This window comes from Bos indicus, chromosome 8 (genome assembly GCF_029378745.1).
Source record: "Bos indicus isolate NIAB-ARS_2022 breed Sahiwal x Tharparkar chromosome 8, NIAB-ARS_B.indTharparkar_mat_pri_1.0, whole genome shotgun sequence".
Lineage (NCBI taxonomy): Eukaryota > Metazoa > Chordata > Mammalia > Artiodactyla > Bovidae > Bos > Bos indicus.
In genome coordinates, this window is record NC_091767.1 from 46,302,137 (window position 1) to 46,320,832 (window position 18,696).

The 18,696-nt window shown below is 38.0% G+C and overlaps 1 protein-coding gene across 2 annotated transcripts in view; it reads left to right on the forward strand.

The window, feature by feature from the left end:
* Positions 1 to 18,696, forward strand: part of MAMDC2 (MAM domain containing 2) — a 163,332-nt gene that overhangs the window by 129,799 nt on the left and 14,837 nt on the right. Inside the window, exons 10-11 of one of the 2 annotated variants that reach the window (XM_070794625.1) lie at positions 9,214 to 9,307; positions 11,275 to 11,423. In XM_070794625.1, coding sequence (XP_070650726.1) covers positions 9,214 to 9,307; positions 11,275 to 11,423 — 243 coding nt within the window. Of the gene's footprint in view, positions 1 to 9,213; positions 9,308 to 11,274; positions 11,428 to 18,696 lie in introns of both variants that reach the window. The other variant, XM_070794624.1, reaches the window with a different exon arrangement.

The following is an 18,696-nucleotide window of genomic DNA, read 5'->3' on the forward strand; positions in this document are numbered from 1 at the left end:
AAATGATCATAGTTATGTACAGAGATTTACCTACCACATTTATCAAGCACTGTTAGTAATATTGAGAAACTGGAAACTGCTATGTAGTGTATGGTGGTGGTGGTTTAGTTGCTCAGTCATGTCCAGCTGTTGTGCTTGCGACTCCCTGGACTGTAGCCCTCCAGATTCCTCTGTCCATGGGATTTCCAGGCAAGAGTACTGGAATGGGTTGCCATTTCCTTCTCCAAAGAATCTTCCCAGCCCAGTGCTCAAACTTAGGTCTCCTGCATTGCAGGTGGATTCTTTACCAACTGAGCTACCAGGGAAGCCCATCTATCTGTTGTTGTGCAGTCACTGAATCATGTCTGACTCCTTGTGATCCCATGGACTGCAGTATACCAGGATTCCCTGTCCTTCACTATCTTCTGGAGTTTGCTCAAACTCATGTCCATTGAGTCAGTGATGCTATTCAACCATCTCATCCTCTGTCACTCCCTTCTCTTCCTGCCCTCAATCTTTCCCAGCATCAGAGTCTTTTCCAATGAGTTGGCTCATCACATCAGGTGGCCAAATTATTGGAGCTTCAGTTTCAGCATCAGTCCTTCTAATGAATATTCAGGATTGATTTCCTTTAGAATTGACTGGCTTGATCTCTTTGCTGTCCAAGGGACTTTTAAAAGTCTTCTCCAGCATCACAGTTCAAAAACAATTCTTTGGTGCCCAGCCTTCTTTGGGCTTCCCTGTAGCTCAGCTGATAAAGAATCTGCCTGCAGTGCAGGAGACCCTAGTTCGATTCCTGGGTCAGGAAGATCCACTGGAGAAGGGATAGGCTACCCACTCTGGTATTCTTGGGCTTCTCTGGTGGCTCAGCTGGTAAAGAATCTGCCTGCAATGTGGGAGACCTGGGTTTGATCCCTGGGTTGGGAAGATCCCCTGGAGGAGGGTATGGCAACTCCAGTATTCTTGCCTGGAGAATTCCCATGGACAGAGGATCCTGGAGGGCTGCAGTCCATGGAATCACAAAGAGTCAGACTTGACTAAGCAACTAAGCACAGCACAGCACAGCCTTCTTTATGGTCCACCTTTCACATCCATACATGACTACTGGAAAAACCATAGCTTTGACTAGATGGATCTTTGTTGGCAAATTATGTCTCTGCTTTTTAATATGCTATCTAGACTTGTCAAAGCTTTTCTTCCAAGGAGCAAGCATGTTTTAATTTCATAGCTGAAGTCTCTGCAATGATTTTAGAGTCCAGGAAAAGAAAATCTGCCACTGTTTCAATTTTGTCCCCATCTATTTGCCATGAAGTGATGGGACCAGATGCCATGATCTTGGTTTTTTGAATGTTGAATTTTAAGCCAGATTTTTCACTCTCCTCTTTCACCTTCATCAAGAGACTCTTTAGTTCCTCTTTGCTTTCTGCCATTAGGGTAGAAATGTCATCTGCATATCTGAGGTTGTTGCTGTTTCTCCCAGCAATCTTGATTCCAGCTTGTGATTCATCCAGCCTGGCATTTTGCTTGATGTACTCTGCATATAAGTTAAATAAGCAAGGTGACAATATACAGCCTTGACGTACTCCTTTCCCAATTTGGAGCCAGTCCATTGTTCCTTGTCTGGTCCTAATTGTTGCTGCTTGACCTGCATACAGGTTTTTCAGGAGGCAGGTAAGGTGGCCTGGTATTCCCATCTCTTTAAGAATTTTCCACAGTTTGCTGTGATCCACACAGTCAAAGGCTTTGGTGTAGTCAATGAAGCAAAAGGAGATACTTTTCTGAAATTCTCTTGCTTTTTCTGTAATCAAATGGATTTTGGCAATTTGATATCTGGTTCTTCTGTCTTTTCTAAATTTAGCTTGTGTATCTGGAAGTTCTCTGTTCACATACTGTTGAAGCCTAGCTTGAAGGGTTTGGGGCATTCCCTTGCTAGCTTGTGAAATCAGCATCATTGTAGATGTTGGTTAAATAATTCATGACACAGCTAAAAGGGGCTTAACATTATATGAGATTTTAGTCACAGCCCTGCATCAAGAATCTCCACTTTGCCCTGGGAATCAATGAAAATTAGACACACAACTGTCTCTATGGTTCATACACAAGCAGAGTGAAGTCATTATTTGGGTATTAGTTAAAGTCACTGTCTTCTCCTGACCCAGAAAAATTCATACAGAGCAGGGGTGAGCCCTTGAGAGTCAAGACAAAAACATAGATTTCACCTTTTTTGCAGCTGATTGCATTCTCTGAGTCTTCTGGAAAGACTGACATTTTGTATCTCCATCCAAGTAGCCACAATAGGTCTGTATTTTGATCTCCATCCATAATAAATAAATTGGTCCTTACATTATGTTGGTCAGGGAAGTGTTTAACTACAGGTCCTCCCTAAGGAAGGTTGACCGGAGATAAACCACATTGTATGTTGAGGAAGGCATTCACACCTATTTCCTTTACTGATGATGAAAGGTTTATAGGAATATTATATGTAATTATGTCCTCATTACTTCGGTGTGGAATTAGATACCATCTTGCTTTTGTCTGATGTTCATTTTTTCAGAGGCTTTTCATGTTTATTTTCCATTTAAACCCCCAATACTAGTTGTCAGGATTGTACAGGATCTATGTCCCAGAAAAAGAGGAACATGAACTTTGGAGTTAGACAGATCTTGCTTCCAAAACAAAGGAAAGGAAGTGAAAATGAGTGCAAATGAAGATAAGATTGAAGGTGTAGATGTGGGGAGTTGAGGGTATTTTTTCCTCATTTTTTTCTGTGTGGAGTAAATTTTCCACGTGGGGCAAATATAAGGTCATCAGCTAAGAGAGAGAAGGATATCACTGAGGGAGCATCTCCTGTGGAGAGGAGAGGTTTCAGCAATCATCAGCCATGAAATTTAGTCCCATCTGATGTAAGATTCAGGTTCTGGCACCAGATGACCAAAAACTGTTTATAACATACATAAGGCAAAATGACTGGAAGCTAGTTCTAAATGCTGGTCAGAGACATACTTGTCCACTGCTATTAATTATGCTGTTAATTGGAGAGTTTCAAGTCTTTCATAATCATATTTTAAAATACCTAAAGTGAAAAGGAGAAAATGAGCTGATTGGCATAATGAAATATGCTCTATCAGACATTCAGAGTATGATATTTCATGCTTAGATCTACAGCTGGCTATTGTATGACCTTGAGCTCATATCATAGGGTCTCTCTTTTCCTCATTCTAAAAAATATCTGATTCTGAGGTCTCTTCTGAGGTCTCCGTTCCCTTTTCTGTGACCAAATGATTTGAAAATAATGTTGATGTCTAAAATCAGTGAACTGAGTTATGTGGGTGTTTACCACCCAAACAGCCATGAAAATCTTTGGCTGCAGGTCTGCAAATCTACCACAGGGTGCCCTCTACCCTAGAACGGAAGACTTCTCTGAGCAGAAGGACTCATGCTGGGTAAAGCTGGAAGCTGCTCAACCTTTGTTGCTTGTGAAAGCCAAGAGCAGAATTAAATCAGATGGGTCTTTTAAAAAAGAAAAAACCAAAACCAGATGGATCTTTTAAGAAAAAGGGTTGGTCAGCTAAAGACTTATTTAAAAACACATGGTCATTCTGCCTTTTGTGGGATCTGAAGACCAAATATAGTATCTGCAGGAGGCATGCTATTCCAGTTCAGCAACTATTTCCCCAAACATGGCTGGGATTCTAAAAATATTAAAGTCTTACACTCATTTTTCTAGATAAAGCTCCACTCAGTCTGTCCTTAGGGATCTGTGAAAATTCCATCCTTTTAGCCAAGTGTCTAATGTCAGAATTTTTGTTTTGCTTTGTTATTTTTTATTGTTTTAATTCTCTTACAATTTACTGTCAAATTGTTAAATGAATGCAGCTGCATTATACAGTATAGTATATCCTGCAGTTGTGTCAATACCATTTTAATGAAGGGCTCTGGAACTTCACTGACTGGATTATAGTAATTTAGTGAATTCTACCAACTCTGTAGTCACCATTTCCACATTTATCTGTGCAAGTGATCCCAAAAGACTTCAAACTTCATCAAAAGAGAAGTTAAATTTAACCCAGAATCAAACCCTCTGGTAAATTATTGAGGTCTACCACTTATAACAACCTGAGTTTGTTTTGTGAACTTGAGTATTTTATGGTATTGTTGGCGTAGGATTGAAATGTTTCTATGTGAAGATAGGAGGCCATTTCTGGAAACTATCATTTACATTCTAATTATAGGTCCAATTTGGGCTCTTCAATTGGTAAAGTAGGTGGTGGATTAATCCAGCAATCTGGCCAACCATGTGTCTCCAGAAGGCCATGAAACTATTGGGTTGGCCAACAAGTTCATTGAGGATTTTCCAGTGGAAAATCCCAAACAAACTTTTTGGCCAGCCCAGTACTTTAAAAGACAGTGAAAAACCAGTCAATTCAGCTAATGTTGAGCTGTTTAATACTAACCATATTTTTTTAACTTTTAACAAAAGTTTGTGGTTATATATTCCACAGTTCCCTGCAAAGCTTCATTTCTTCCCTCCCTCAGCAAAATCCTATTTATTGTGTTGGGTACCACTTAAACTATGACACTTAATAAAGTTAAAATTAGTAATCCTAATTATTTTTTTAAAAATCCAGCTTGATTTGGTTTGAGAAAATAAGTTCCTGACTTATCTGTTTCTCTACTTTTTTCTCTCCCTCATGCTTTAACCAGGAACTTCTCTGGACTTTTACTGGTTTAGCAGCAGTCTAGACCATCTGACTAAGGCAGCCTTGTAGCTGGATGTCTGTACAGACTCCCCCTCCACTCCACTGTTCCCACTCCTTGAGGAAAAAAAAAAAAAAGATAACTTTAAGAGAGAATTATAATTTGTATATTATGAGGAAAGTTTGCTCAGTTACCCTAACCCTTCAGATCTGCTCCCTGTCATTATATTATTTTGAGGGAGTAGATCTTTCTTTTTTGAAAGAGAGAGGAGTGAAAACAAAGAAGAGATTCTATTCCCCTTTGACAATTTGAATTTTTTTGAAACAGGAAATTTAAACAGTGAAGCCCTGATTGACTTGGTGATGATTATTCAGCTGGAGAGTTAGTTCATCTCCCTTGCTGTTTTGTTCCTTTGCCTTTTGTTTCTAGGGCTTAAGGATATTTCATGCTCATCAGAACTACCACCTGATGGTGTGAGGAAGAGCAGACTAATTCAATCTAGTCCGCTTTTAAAATATAAACAACTGACTGGGGAGAATGAACAGGTTGAAACTGAGAATCCAAAAGGAGGTAACAAATCTGAAAGTGCCTCACATAGGGACTACACATAATAGGAATTTAGCAAATGGGGTTTGATAATCCACACAGTTTTCTGCTACCCTTAACCAGTGGTTCTCAGCCAGACAAAATTTTTCCCTGGCCCCCCCATTCCCCAAGAGGCATGCCTGGGCATGACATTTCCCCAAGGGAAAATGTCTGGAGATATTTTTTTATTGTTATGATCTGGGGAGTGATATTGGTATCTAGTGAGTAGAGACCAGGAACGCTTAACATCCTGCAATGCACAGGGCATCCCTCACAACAAAACATTATCTGACCCAAAACATCAGGAGTGCTAAGATTGGAACACCTTACTGTAGATAAATGAGCATGTATAATGTCTATTTTTAGTATGATAAAAAGTAAGTTAAATCATGTTTTTTAACCTTACTTGACTATATTTAAAATGATTTGTTTGCAAATGTGTGTTTATAGCTCTCCATTCACTGCCTATTTGCCTTCCAAAATTGTCTAGCTAAGTTTTTTCAGCAATTAATATTCTCTATCAAAGCAAAAATTTTAATGTATCACTAGTCCCCACAGGAGTAGCACCTTTAGTACACTAAAACAAACTGATTTACACAAATCTAATTTGCTCCTAACTTTTAAGAGGTTTGCATAAAATCAAGATCTGTCTAAGGGACAGCAGTTTACTTTGTCCCTCTTCTCTTTCAAATAGATACTAGTATACATTTGAGTTGCCCAAGATCTTTTTCCCAGTCTTTAGAGGTACTGTCTGCTTTGAAATACTGCCTAAAATGAAATAAACACTTTTTTTTTTTTTTTTTTTTAAAGGTCTGTAATTAAACAAGAGGTCAGTCCCCTTAAGATTTTAGACTATGGCGAATTTTTTTCTTGTCACATTCTTAACAGGACCCAGGACAGAGTTCTTAAGAACAGACCAAAATGTTTGACTTTCTCTTTGTCTATTGCAGCCAGGCCCAGTCATAAGCTTACCCAGTCATCAACTACCCTAAAATAACCTCTCCACCTCAAGTAGCCCTCAAAATGAAAGATGGCAGCACAAGAATAGGAACTGACATTATCCTCGCTATTAATAGCAGAGTGGAAATCCAACGTGTTAGAGCAAACAAGTGATCTTGTCAGGTTTCTTTTGTGTGTTGGAATGCTGATAGACAGCTGCCTAATAAATCTGCTCTTTGAGGCCATAGTTTGAATATAGTACGTAGCAGACTGTGAATCTTTCGTCAGACATCAGATGAAACAACAAGTGGTCTGGCCAGTACTCTTAAGTGTGGAAAGAGTTCTAAGACAGTGATTACTTAGTGGCCTGCTGTTGTCCAGAATATCTTTAATGTTTCACTTAACCCACTAAGACAGTTCACAAATTTGTTAGGAATGTCCAAAACGAAGCTCTATCCGGTGGAACTTTCTGCAATGAGAAAATGTTACAAATCTGCTATGACCAACTCACTTGATCACTGGTTATATGTGGCTATCGGGTACTTGAAATGTGGTTAGGACACGTAAGGAAAGAAAATGTTTAATTTTACTTAATTTCAATAGCCACGTGTCCTCATAGCTACTATAATAAACAATGCCAATCTGAAAAAGAGTAGCCCATTATTTCACAACTTAATTATAGATATCTTGGTTCCTTCTTTTTTCTCAATTATAAATATAACAAAATTGAAGAATGTTTAGAAACTAAAAGGAAATTCTATTCAATACCCATAGTTTCTCAAACCTAATAAAAGTGTTATATATTTAGTAAATTTTCATGGTTTTTTTCCTATGTATTTTTAGATGAGTTAGATGTAATTTATCTCATTTTATTTTAATTTTATTATCAGCGGCTTTCATCACTTAACATTATGAGAGGAATATATTCTCTACTACTAAATACTATTTTCAAATTATCAGAGTTAATAATGGCCTGTTTTTTAGATTGCAGCACCATGATTTGTGTATTTCTTCTGTTTTTGAAATCTTGGGTTGTTTGCTTGCTTCCTTGGTTTTATGATCATTATAAAATAATGGTGTAGTAAACATGTGAAAGCATGATAACATTTCTCCTCTTTAGGATATGTTTACATGCCATATGTTTGAGTCTTATTTAGGTAATAATTTACATGGTGAATCATTTCAGTACCACAGAATCTTTTTGAAAAAGTGCTTTTTCACTATTTATGTCAAAAATAGACTTTAAAGCTGCCAAAGGAAAAGAAAGCCAAGATTTTTCTCTGAAGCACAATTAATTCAGTAAATTACAAGGCAGATTACTATTCCTTCCCATAGAACAAGAAGAATTGCTGATAAAAATGGAATTGCACTCAGGGCTGATGACATAGACCTCTGCTTTATAAATGGAGACTAAGCTCCTATGTATAAATCCTGCAAATAATATATTTTACATAGTCAGATCATCCCTATAATCTTTAAGAATAAGAAAATTAACAAAAGTTAAATGAAAAAAACCGAAACATCCCTTTTAGTTCGTTCTTTGTAAATATTGATACATATGGTTATATATTAGGGCTTCCCTGGTGGCTCAGATGGTAAAAAGTCTGCCTGCAACACAGGAGACCAGTTTCTATCCCTGGGTCAGGAAGATCTCCTGGAGAAAGGAATAACAACCAACTCCAGTATTCTTGCCTGGAGAATTTCATGGACAGAGTGTGGCAGGCTACCGTTCATGGCATTGCAGAGTCAGACATGACTGAGCTACTAACACACACACACATAGCTATGTATTATTACATCTCTAAACTGTCTTTTTCTTATAATTTATAGTAATATGAATCCAGTTCAGTAAACTTTTACACATCTTATAATTATTTATTCTGAAGATATTGGCCTAAGACATTTTATATTTTGCATAGTGATAAACTGTCATGTGATGTTTTCAGCTTCTTTTTAAATAAATTCTATATTCTGGTGGCTCTGATCATCAAAGACCAAAGGGATCCTACTAATAACACAGGTAAATTGAAGACATTGTATCCTGAACCTAAAAAAGGTTTAAGAACCTAAAAAAATTTTTTAGGATTTTTAGGTTTAAGAACCTAAAAAAATCAAATGTTCTCGTTGCTCATAATTTGGGTTGTTCTTTCATTGTATCTTTTTGTTTTTGAATTAAGATTTGTATTTGAGGGGCTGAACATGGACTAGAGACTTTGTGCTCATTAAACATTAGGTTATACATGTGAAGCAACTTTGTACACTGCAAAGTGCAGTGAAAATCTAACAAAAATGTTTTGAAAAGTACTCTTTGCTCATCCTATATATGAAGAGGAGACTTTTAAATTGATTTAAGAAATCCAGGACTTTTCTCTTTTTTTGGCACAATGAACTTAATAATTTGTTGAAGAGATTTATTTTTCCTTCACATGCAAAATGTTTGACTTGATAAAATAACTGCATTTAGGGCTTTTATTAGTGATAACACTCAGGGATGTAGATCTTTACTTTGGAAATGGAACTTGAGTCTTCAGGTGGCAAATCACTGAGACTTCATTCACCAGATGAAAGAACCACATTGTAAGAAAGTCACTTCCAAAAAATCAGTAGTGTTTGCACTGGAAATGTTTGTAAAAATGCCTGGACTGCCATCAACCCTGTATACACTTTGTGGACTATTTGGGGGAAAATACTTAAAAGCTGACAGGTTTTTCTCTGTCACCCAGTTAACCTCGTGCTTTCCTCTCTCAGTTCTTTAAAGAATGCAAACTAATTTCAGCATTAGTGTATACACTATATCATTGTGAGCTTGACTCTGATGAAAAAAATAAGTGATTCTCGGGTCATATATAAATGGTTAACCATTACTCATGCCACTGTATCTGTACTTCACAGACAATGAAGACAGGCTTGTAGCTTGCTTCTGTACTCCTGTTGTGCTATGTACATCCCAGGATGTAAGAGTTTCCAATTTTCAGTTAACTGAACTCATAGTTTTATTTTTCTTCATTGCAGGTGGTTTTCATGAGCCTCTGCAAAAGTTTATGGGACTGTGGTCTAGTGGCCTTGGATGACATTACAATAGAATTGGGAAGCTGCTGGTCTCCAGGTAAGATGACTGTCATTTCAGCTTTCTTTGTTTCCCTGGCCAATTCATGGCATGTCCTGTTTCTCTAATAATACACCACATGGATTTAATCTCTGCTAGTCTGTCCTTTGCTTTTCTTGCCAGAAGTGCCTCTCTCATTTAGAAGTGATGACTTAAATACAACGTATGACTTTGCACATGACTTGACCTCTATATTCTCATCTATAAGAGAGATGGTAATACCTACTTGAGTAGTGAGGATAACACATATAAACTCCCTAGCCTTGGACCTGGCACAAAGCAGTGCTTTGAAAACAGATACCCTCTGATAATTACTCTTGTTATGATTACCTTACTTGCCTTACTTGAATGCAGATTTTCAAGCTATATTGATGAAATTGTTATTATACATATACTAGGCTAAGCATATCATTTCTAAATCATAATAAAATAAATATTTTCTAAGTGGATTAAATGACAATGAAACAATGGACTGAGCATTGATGATAGTGACAAATATTATGGCTATGTGTTGGACATTATCTCTAATGAGAAAATTATGGCTATCTCCACCCAGATCGGAGAAGGCAGTGGCACCCCACTCCAGTACTCTTGCCTGGAAAATCCCATGGACGGAGGAGCCTGGTAGGCTGCAGTCCATGGGGTCGCGAAGAGTCGGACACAACTGAGCGACTTCCCTTTCACTTTTCACTTTTCATGCATTGGAGAAGGAAATGGCAACCCACTCCAGTGTTCTTGCCTGGAGAATCCCAGGGATGGGGGAGCCTGGTGGGCTGCCAACTATGGGGTCACACAGAGTCGGACATGACTGAAGCGACTTAGCAGCGGCAGCAGATCATTTGTATCTATCTATTAATTACCACTGCATCCTAAGTCACAAGGTATCCATTTCTTTAACCAGCAGGCATATTGTGGTATCTATTTGGCACTGGAGAATAATCTCCATGTTTATTTAATTAAAAGACAATTTGTTTGTAGTCCCTTGATTTGTGTGGTGCTGCAAGGACAACATAAAACAAGATAAAAATCTCTACACTCAAGGCATAGAAAAGAGAATGAACCTTCATTAGCTTGTAGTGTATGTAAAACAAAATGAAGTAAAATAATTATCATGCTAGAGAAGGAAAAGATGGGTTGTTTATTGGAGAATCTAGATGTAGGAAGGTAGAACCAAGTTCAGCCAAAGAAGTTCCCAGGAAGTTGGGAGGTGGCGCCACTCTAATATAATCATTATTAGAGTTATTGAAAATAGCACCCAAAGACAGAAACATTTGTTTTTGGAAATGGAGAATAAGCCTCCAGGTAGAAAAACACCAAGTTCTAATATTTATTTAGCTAATATTTATTGAGTTTTACATCTAAACGTTTTACACACATCATCTCATTTAATCCTCACAACCCCCTTAGGTGGATACCATTAATATTCCCACATTACAAATAAGAATGCCGAGACACAGAAAAATTCAGTAACCTGCTCCACATGTATTAAGCTATGTCTCCAAAATCACATTTAATTTTTTCACATTCTCTCCCTCTTCCAAAGTGACTATAGCTTTGCTCTGAGCATTTCCTTCACTCATTCTGGATTTCTGAAGAAACCTCCTGCTTGCAATTTTATTATTTTTATGTTTCCATAAAGGCAATATACCTCCAATTGTCAGAGAGTTTTACAATCTCACTCATACAAATAAATTCACAAGTCAGAGAAAGTTTCTTTCTCAAAGTATTCCAATACTTTTGGATCTAGATTTCTGATTGTTCTCTGCCGCTATGGCAGAACCAGGGTGAAGTCCAGATTCTAGCCAGAGGCAAGAGCTTGGCTTGGAGTGCTGGTAGGTGGGTTGCCTCTCTATGTGGGGCATGTGGCCAGATGATAACCACACATTAGTGTGGGTTTCCAGTGAGCCTTGGAATATATATTCATTGAAAGAGCCTCAATAGTCACAACACCTGCTGTTTCCTTGCAGAGAAGCTCCTACTTCCACCAGGAGAGTGTACTTTCGAACAAGATGAATGTATATTTACTCAGGAGAGAAGAAACCGGAGCAGTTGGCAGAGGAGGAGGGGAGAGACTCCCACCTCCTACACCGGACCAAAGGGAGATCACACTACTGGGGTAGGTGAGTTATGCCACATGGTACTGTTTCCTAAGGAAACCTGAAATAGCTTTCTAGGGGTTGTTTACTACATTCTGATATGTGAAAACTAAGGTGTCTAAAGTGAACTGCATGTGGGATATTACACACATGGGATAGGTAATTCAGTACGTGCATTTAAAATCATTCTTTCTGTTTATTATATTGCTCATTATGTAGGTGCAAAAAGGATTTAAATGAGCTTACAAAGATATGCACACAAAGATAATTAGAAGAAAGGTTTAAAAATAAAAGAGAGATGGGCAAAAATGAAAAAAATAAAATAGTGGTCTAAAATGAAGCCCAGGACTGAGGCCTCGTATAGAAATATCTGGCAGACAGGGAAGATATATCAGTGTGAGTCCTCACTTTCCAGAACCTGAAAAAGATGGAAAAGTCCTCTGTAAAACATGATTTACTGTGTTCTTAGGATAGAAACAGATGAAGCAGTCCACCAAGGGATGGAGGCAATAGAGGGGTGCATTTTTCTGTAGGAAATGTGTAAACTACACTAAACCAGACTAAAAGTTGTTTCACTTCTTATTATCACCATGTGTTGGCAATTGCAAACAATGTCCATGATAAAATACTCCTTGATGAATAGACCTCTTCCACTGAGGCTCTCAATTTCTCTAGGAACACTAGTTGGATAAAAGCACATCGTTTGGTCCAGCAATGCAGAACTATCCCTGATATTAATATTAAAGAGATATTTCCTGAAGGGTCCTTACAGAGAGTGGCATAGTGCTGTTTCTTATGGTCTACCTCAAAAATAGGCCTAGGAAATAACACCACACAGCAGCAATACAACAAAAAATATTGGCTGTATTGGCTAAACTTGGTAGGGTGAAATCAACAACAGCTTTGTATTTTCTTTCCAACACTGTCTTCAAACATACCCTAGAGAATTCTCCCTTTCCCACCCCTGGCAGATCCCACAGCTTCCCAGTCCTGCTGAGGTGTGAGCAGTCACACATTCAGGTGTGTTAAGATGTCCAATTCAAATGACAACTTCAGTTTCTCATTCAATCGAATCCTCTCTCCCCTTCAGCATGGGCCTGATTCATAGTTTGGAGATGATAAAGGAGAAGACTGTCTGTGCTTGAACTCTCTTTGTTTTACTTCCTCCTCTGCCCAGCATCATCAGGATCCTTTAGCCAGAGTGAGTGGAGGATGGATTAAAAGAAAATAACTTCTAAAATGTTTAGTGTTTCTTCAAATTCTTTCTTGGATACCTTCTGTTAAGACAGATATCTAAGTACTGGCTCTTTTGCATCTCACCGTTTTGGGCACTGTACTCTCTGGCTGATGATCTATGGCTACGCTCTTTTCCCCTAGTACGACAGAGATAAAACTCATGTAGATTTTCTACCTGCATCCCTCCTGGCAGTTTTGACTTGGGTCTTTTCAAGAACACCTGGTTCCAGCCACTATCCATATGAGTATCCATTTGGCCTCAGATCCTAAATGCACCTTTGCCTAAGAAGATGATGTGAAACTTGGTCCTATGACTGACCTCTTTTCTTCCCATTACTTCAGAGATTCTGGGACAGTGTTGCATCAGCTAGGGTAGCTGTTGAAGAGATTCAGCCTTTGTTCAAAGGTAGATCAGATTTCTACTTCCAGCACTGAGTAGAAGATTCTAAGAGAGTGTGAGGCTGTATCTGGAAAGACAATGAAGTTAAAAAGATAATTAAAAGATGTGTATATGTTAAGACTATTTTGGTTGGAAATAGTTTGTTGCTCTTTATAACAGGAAAAAAATGTCATTTTAGGGCTGACTTGAGGCACAGCTTGAGGTAGAGGATAAAACCATGTCACTGGGACCTTCTTCTCTCCACCTCTCTGCCCTGGTTTTTCTGAGTTGGCTCCTATCACAGTCTGTCCTTTCATGGTAGCAAGAGGCTGCTGCAGTGGCAGCTTCGTGGCCATTCAACACTGAATCTAGTGAAAAGAGATAACTCAAATCAGCAAACAAAAAATGAGCCTCATTAACTGATTGCCAGTGTAATGAGGGCAGGTGGTGGTTTAGTCGCCAAGTCGTGTCCAACTCTTGGAATCCCGAGGACTGTAGCCTGCCAGTCTCCTCTGTCCGTGGGATTCTCCAGGTGAGAATACTGGAGTGGGTTGCCATTTCCTTCTCCAGAGAATCTTCCCAACCCAGGAATCAAAGCCGAGTCTCCTGCATTGCAGGCAGATTCTTTACCGACTGAGCTGTGAGGGAAGCCTCATGAGGGCAGAAAACTATCGAATTCCTCCATGAATCCCCACAGGACTTACTGTTGTACCTTATACACTACAGAGGCTCAAAAAAGCCCTTGGAAGGAATAAATGAACCGATAAACCCTCCCTGATGCATATAAGAATAGCCACTTAATTAGCAAGACCTGTAGAAAATGTAGTAATAGGGAGAAACTAAATTATGAGATGAATAGAGAAATATCAAGAATAAATCAGTGTTAGTTTGAGTCCATTGTAATCACGATGTCTGTATGTACATTTTTCTGGGGAGGGAGTTGATAGCTTCTCTTCCATTTTTCAGGGACACCAAAAAATCTAGTAACAACAGATCTGAGAAGAGGGTTGTGCTGTGGTAGCGTACACAGGGGAATTTTCTGGGAAACAGTCTGTGCAATGTCTTGGACATGGAAGAGAGGACAAAACAAAAATAGGGAGCCGTGGAGGGAGAGAGTCTCTGAAAAGGGCAAGGGAGGGTTACCAAGCCAGGATACAACAGACCCACGAACTTTGGAGTCAAGGTTCCCTACTCACTAGGTATGAGACCTTGAAAAAGTTACTTCAAGTCCCTAGGTCTCAGTGATGTCATCTAGAAAACGAGGTAACTATAGGTACTTGTCTGTTCATGTACTTCAAAGGATGGTTGAGTTTAAACTTAATCAACTTGTGGATGACGTCCTCTCTCCTGCGTAAAGACAAAATCTATGAAAATCTGACAAAAGTACATGCAGTAGATATTCCATTACTCATAATTTTGCTCCTTTATTTACATGTAGGGGCACATGTTAGTTTACTTGGTGTGGCTTTGTTTAAAGAAAATGGTATGATTGTGTTTTCTTTGTCTCTCTGAAAACTTTGAAGAATATTTCAGCTGACCGGGGTGAAACTTCATAACAAAAATTGTAATGTAAAAACTTCTCAGTGTGTTCAATATTTATTCCCAGAAAATACTTGACCACAGAGTATCAAATTCTCTGGTGAACAACGTAGAGCATTCTGATTTTTTTTTCAGTAAATTTTTCTAGGGTTTCCCTTTTTCCATCATTTATTTCACCTATTTCAATGCAAACTCCCTAAAGGGTCTCAGGACATCTTTCAATTTTCTAACCACATAAAATCTTTTACAGATTATATCTTTTTATTCCTAAGTATAACAATGCAGAGGCTGCAAATTTTGCTGTGCTATGCCCAGGGTTACCTACAGATAATATAGCATTGGAGTTTTCTATCTTGGTCTTGTTCTTTAAATTACTTTAACAGTTATTCTTCTAGGGAAATAATAACATCTACTGATCATTTATGGAGAGTTTACCATGTGCAGGCACTGTGCTGGGACCTTTATATCCTTAGTCAGTTTGAGCTGCTACAACAAAAATACCATAGACTCAGAGGCTTAAATAGCAGACATTTATTTCTTATAGTTCTGAGGGCTGAGAAGCTCAAGATCAAGGTGCTGGCAGATTTGAGGTCTGGTGAGGGCTCACTTCCTAGTTCATAGTCAGCAGTCTTTTTGCTGTGTCCTTACACAGCAGACGAGGCAAGTGAGCTCCCTGAGGACTCTTATAAGGCTACTCATCCCACCTATGAGAACTTGGCCCTCAGGAGCTAACCCCTCCCAAAGACCATACCTCTAATTACCATCATAGTGGGGGTTAGGATTTCAACATATAAATTTGGAAAGAGGGGAAATAAATATTCAATCAGTAATACACCCTTACCATGACTTGTAAGTGAAAGTATCCATTTTTCATATGAAAGAACTGAAGATTGGAGAAATGTCTTTCCAAGGCCACACAGCAATGATTGGTAGAATAGGGACTGTATCTCAGGAATGCTGGGCTCTAATGTCCATATTCTGTCCACACTGTCTCACCAGAGTTTTCCATCCCACATGATAGTAGGAGACCACACATGACTTCAAACAGCTGTGACAGCTTACATGTGAAAAACACAAGTCTTCACACAGCCACGTAATCTCGTACCTATCACCCTTCATACCAGAGAAAAGGGTCTGCTCTTGGAAAGGATATATTCAAACTGATGGTAGTTTTAGACATCCACTGAAATGTAACCCATCAGAAAGTATCTAAATTTTTCTGATCTGTGAACCAATAATGTCAGTTAAACTCCAGGACCACATTCCCCCCAGCCATTGTATAGCCTAAACCCTCAAAGGGTAGCTTCGCCTTTGAGGGTTAGGACACACAATGGCCTCTAATGGCCTAATGTGGGCTGATATATTGGCTTTCAGATTACAATATAACAAGGATCACCCATTCGTAAATTAAAGTATAAGCAATTAAATACCCCTTTAAAACGAATGTTTGTTAAAGCCACCAGTGTCATATGCTACATGTTTATAAGATGAAACATCTTAGAACTGGGAGCAATTGTAATGTTATACAGAGCAGAGTTTCTATGATCTTGATTTACTCCATATTTTCTAAGTACCTACTATGCATCATGCATCACATAACAGTGGATGCCCTGCTAATCTCTTAGGGCTGCTGTGATGATTAACCGAGGTTGTATTTCTGAAAGAACTAATACTATACAAGCTCCACTAAAATGAAAATGATATTACCATTTTTGTAGTTAGTGACTCATTCACAAAATCTGATGTTCATCTGGTATTCATTTCTGGGATACTTTCTTGGACTCAGTGTTTTGTGTCATTTGTGCTTTTATATATAGAAAACCATGGCATATGATTACAAATAAAATGACTTAGTAGTAACCAGAAGATTTGGTAGACCTTAAACCAGTGTCTTCCAAAGTACCACTGGGTAATTTAAGGGTTAAGTGGATGCATATTTTTAATTTGATAGTACTATTCATATAAAAGCAAATGTATGGCAAGACCAATACAATATTGTAAAGTAAAAAAAAAATAAAAATAAAATAAAATAAAGAAGATGTTATAAAGATTAATTTAAAAAAAACTCTGAAAACTAGACTACCTCTAAAAAAAAAGAAAGCAAAATATATAATCAGTACAGCAACACCATTATTTCACAAATCTATAGCTTGTTTTCTGTTTTCATGCTAATATGCAGTTTCCTATTTGAATAATGGATTTAAGGAGTAAAAAATGAAATCTATTTAAATAAATATATCAGAAGAATAATAGTACAGGTACTATGTGGATAAGTAATATATACTTAGTGGTATTTGTGTGGCTAAAGTTGGGGAAACATTTCCAACGTTTGTCAGTCATCTACTAGAACATGTCATTCTACTAGAACAACAACAAAGACAATATTCTAGCCCGACCGCTTGGCTCCCTGTTTGATAAAATAATAAAAGCACTTGTGACATAAATCTTGACTTGCATCGAGCTGAAATGGACTCTGCAGGACCTGTTTATCCATTTCTTGTCACCATCTATTTGAATGGCTCTGTCCTGGCAGAATCAGAAAGTTCCTTGACACTGATGCTATTTCTTTTACAAGACAGTAAAGACAAATCTTAACAAAGTTCTAAGGGTTTTATTGGTTATGACAATTTTAATATATGATTATATTTATATAATAATATCATATTATTAATGTGATGCCATGCTGTCAGAATTCTTCTTAAATAATTGTTGTAGTTGTCCTGGAGTTTACATGGGTTTTGTGACCAAAAGATAGTAGAATAAACAAATCAACAGATAACTCTCCAGTTTAGTGAGAAAATGCCTTCAACTGTAACATTTCCTAGCTCACTGAGTCCACCAGTGAACAGATTAAAAGTCATCCAGTTTTCCCTATCTCTTTCCCACAGCTACGTCCTAGAAAAGTAGCTATTCATCACTAAAAAAAAATAATAATTTCCAAATAAAGAGACACCATCAATTTCTTCTGTGTTACTGTTCAGTGTTTCAATACATCTTCTGTACTTCTGGCAATTAAATTCTCTCCAACACACTACTAAATAAAGGTAGGAGTCTTATATGAACCTTCTTGTGTAGTAGAAATATGAGTGATACATTAAAATACCAAATAATGACATTTACTTATAAATTGTGCTGTTGACACAAAAGAAAATCAAAACTATATATTTAATGTGTTGGCTATATATTAATAGCTGAAATTTAATAACAGTCTCATTCAAGTCCTTGTCTTTTAAGAATTTCGGTAGCTGATATCCAGACATGTAACAATGCTACTCAACTAGTCTGAAACTATAAGGGCAATTAGCTCTAGAATATTAAAATCTCCGGTCTCCTCAGTTTTTTTCATAATTTATCTTATCACACTAATTTCTGGTATTGTTGGACCCTACTTACCCAAGAGAAGACTTCTATGACAAGCTTTTTTAAAAATAGTGGTAAAATATACATAACATAAAATTTACCATTTTAGTCATTTTTACGTACATAATTCAATGGTATTCAGTACATATACCTTTTTTGTAACCATCACCACCCCAGAACTGTTAAAAGTTTTCCCAAGTTGAAACTCTGCCCCCAGTAAGTTAATAACCACTCATTTATGACACGCTTTAAAAATCATTTAAAAGATATAATAAAGAACAATAATTTTAGAGACAGACATATTTAGCAGTTGTTCTTCCCAAAATATTGATATCTTTTCCCCCTGATTGTTAAGACTCGTCTTCCAGCTTAATGAAGCAGCTAGCTGTTCATTCCACATGGCCTCCCACTCCTTCCCAGCCCTGGTGCGAGAGGGCCGCAAGACTAGAGAACAGCTGCTTCACTGCTCCCAATTACGAATATGCTGTGTCTCAACACATCACAGTTGCTGAACAAAGAACAGATGGGACCCTGATCTCCCAGTAGACCCACTGGAACCCCTATCCTGAATGTTAAGCAGCGATCCACAGAAAGAAAGTAATTTGTCTTCTCCAGTTAATAATACCTTCCACAGACTGGAATCCTTCATGTGCAGGGACACTTGAGCCAGTCTGAGGTTTTATCGCTGGGGCTCCTGACTCCCATCCAGAGAGCTTTTGTTTGCTGAGACAGACAGCGTTTGGAGTTGGAATGTGGCAAAGCTTGTCAACACACAGGGC